Source organism: Lottia gigantea (genome assembly GCF_000327385.1).
Source record: "Lottia gigantea unplaced genomic scaffold LOTGIsca_12, whole genome shotgun sequence".
In the NCBI taxonomy this organism is placed as follows: domain Eukaryota; kingdom Metazoa; phylum Mollusca; class Gastropoda; family Lottiidae; genus Lottia; species Lottia gigantea.
The window spans coordinates 2,674,570-2,676,822 of record NW_008707225.1 but is presented as its reverse complement, the minus strand read 5'-3'; the positions used below and the strand labels follow the sequence as shown (position 1 = coordinate 2,676,822).

Here is a 2,253-nt window from a genome sequence, read left to right as displayed (position 1 = left end):
GGTTATGGATCATACTCTTCGCAACCCACATACCCCAGATTTCCACCGTACGACCGATTAGATGTTCGTCCCATAAACACACACCAAAATACAACAGACTATTATCGAAATACAAATATTCATATAGATAACAATAATAGTGCGGATTACCCATCAATGCAACCATATTCCACATATAAACAACATGTACCTGTACACAGATATCCCGAGAAAGACAGCCCACCAGATCTCAGTCATCCCGACTCTCCACAACATTCCCCGCACGGTTCTGATGGTTTTGGTGGCGGTGACAATCAGGCGGATGATGACAAGGATGATGATTGTGCACCAGTTCCAATGTATCCGTGGATGAGAAGCCAATATGGTAATAAAATTTAAATGAACACGCTTGCAAGATTGATAAAAGATTGAATACATCGACATATTTTGTAAAAAATACATAAGATAATTTTTTTTTAATTTTAGCTATAAAAGCTCTTTTTTCTGTATAATTCATGCTTTTTGAAATAGTTCAAACTATTAATTTGAGGCAGGTTGATAAGCAAGAAACAGTCGCCCGAAAAAAAAACATATAGTCAAGGGGAGACAACTCTACTAGTCATAAAATTAAACAAACTACAAATGTTTTAAACTCCCATGGGAACTATAGATGACATTATTTGGCATTACAAATTTTGTAGCTTTAGCTGAACAGATCTATTTAAGCACATTCGTGTTGATGTTTGTAAATTATATTTTGTTCCATAATAATTGTCTATTTACTATAATATACATATTTCAGGGCCAAACAGAAAGCGAGGTCGACAAACATACACCAGATACCAAACATTAGAATTAGAAAAAGAGTTCCATTTTAACCGTTATCTTACTAGAAGACGAAGAATAGAGATTGCACATGCGCTCTGTTTGACAGAACGGCAAATCAAAATCTGGTTTCAGAATCGACGAATGAAATGGAAAAAGGAAGCGAAATCTCCTGACGGTGGAAGTGACGATTTAGAGGATGAAAAAGAGAAATAAACTTCTGTGGACATGCATTCACACCAAGGTTTTAAGTCAAATACAAACTGTAGTCCCGAGTAAGTTTCACTGAAGATGGACCCTAACTTAAAACGTGCATAAATCTAAAAAAAAAAAATCCTCAGTCAAGCCAAAGATGTTTCTAAACCAAAGTTTTATGTATTGCAACATTATGTTTTATATGATAGGGTAACTTTACTTCAAAGGGTAAAAGACTTATGTGCAGTATTATAAATATCATGTATTTATTTGATTGTAAATTTTTCGAAACGTGCCGTTCCGATTGACTGTGCACTGTTGGTCAGAAACGAAAATGTGAATCGTTTCAATAGTGTATCTCGACCAAACATGAGATCGTTGACTAGTGTCTGTTGCTGGACAAAGTGTCCCTCATTTCATCGGGCATGTTTTTGGCTGAGAACCTACACTAGCAGTAACAAAACAGTGTTCCTGTCGAACTGTCACTATACATTACGATACTTTGCAACACGAACTAGAAATTGTAAATGTGCTAGCACAGATTCTACATTGTTGGTCACAAAAGAACAGTCAATCGGTCATTTAAAAAATGTGAGTGACAACAATATCTAATGTACAGGACAGTAGCTACAGTGGTTGTAGTCCTAATGTTAGTTGATGTGAAATCCATTTAAACAGTGCTAAATTGTGACATTACTGTGTCATATCATAATGAGTTTACGTGTTTTAGAATTTGATTGTTTGTAAGATGTTTGTCCATATATACGTGATTAGCTATATATTTATGTTTTGTATTATGTCCATTAGTCAATGAGTATGTATATATTATTTATCTATGTGCCAAGATGTCTACAGTCTGTATGAATCATTTCAAATTAATCAAATATTAATCTTATGACGACACCAAAGTCTCGAGATCTTATTGTCTTGAGATGATGCCAAGTAAATGCCAGTCTTTTTCGAAAGGAACATCAGATTTTTCCTTATCAAGTTACCATCTTCAACAAGCATTCAATGCAAACCCAGCTACAATATTCTACACTGCAGAATGAACGTGACTAAAGTGGTACACAACTAGACGAAATGTCGTTAGCAGACATGAATTGACTTCAGATAAGCATACCCTTCGATTTATATAGAATTACTTTAACACAAAATTCAACCTTTTAGTATACTGGTCATCAATATGTAACTTTCACTCATATATCAAAATTGATTCTCTTAAAATTCAGTATGAATAAAAGTAATTGATCT

General features: G+C 34.4%; 1 protein-coding gene across 1 annotated transcript; it reads left to right on the top strand.

Annotated features, from left to right (window-relative positions):
- Positions 1-336: 336 nt before the first annotated feature.
- On the top strand, positions 337-1,020 carry LOTGIDRAFT_177860 (hypothetical protein; the record flags this gene model as incomplete). Its single annotated transcript, XM_009048195.1, has 2 exons — positions 337-364; positions 782-1,020. The coding sequence occupies 2 exons, from the start codon at positions 337-339 to the stop codon at positions 1,018-1,020; spliced, it is 267 nt and encodes an 88-aa protein (XP_009046443.1).
- Positions 1,021-2,253: the final 1,233 nt, after the last annotated feature.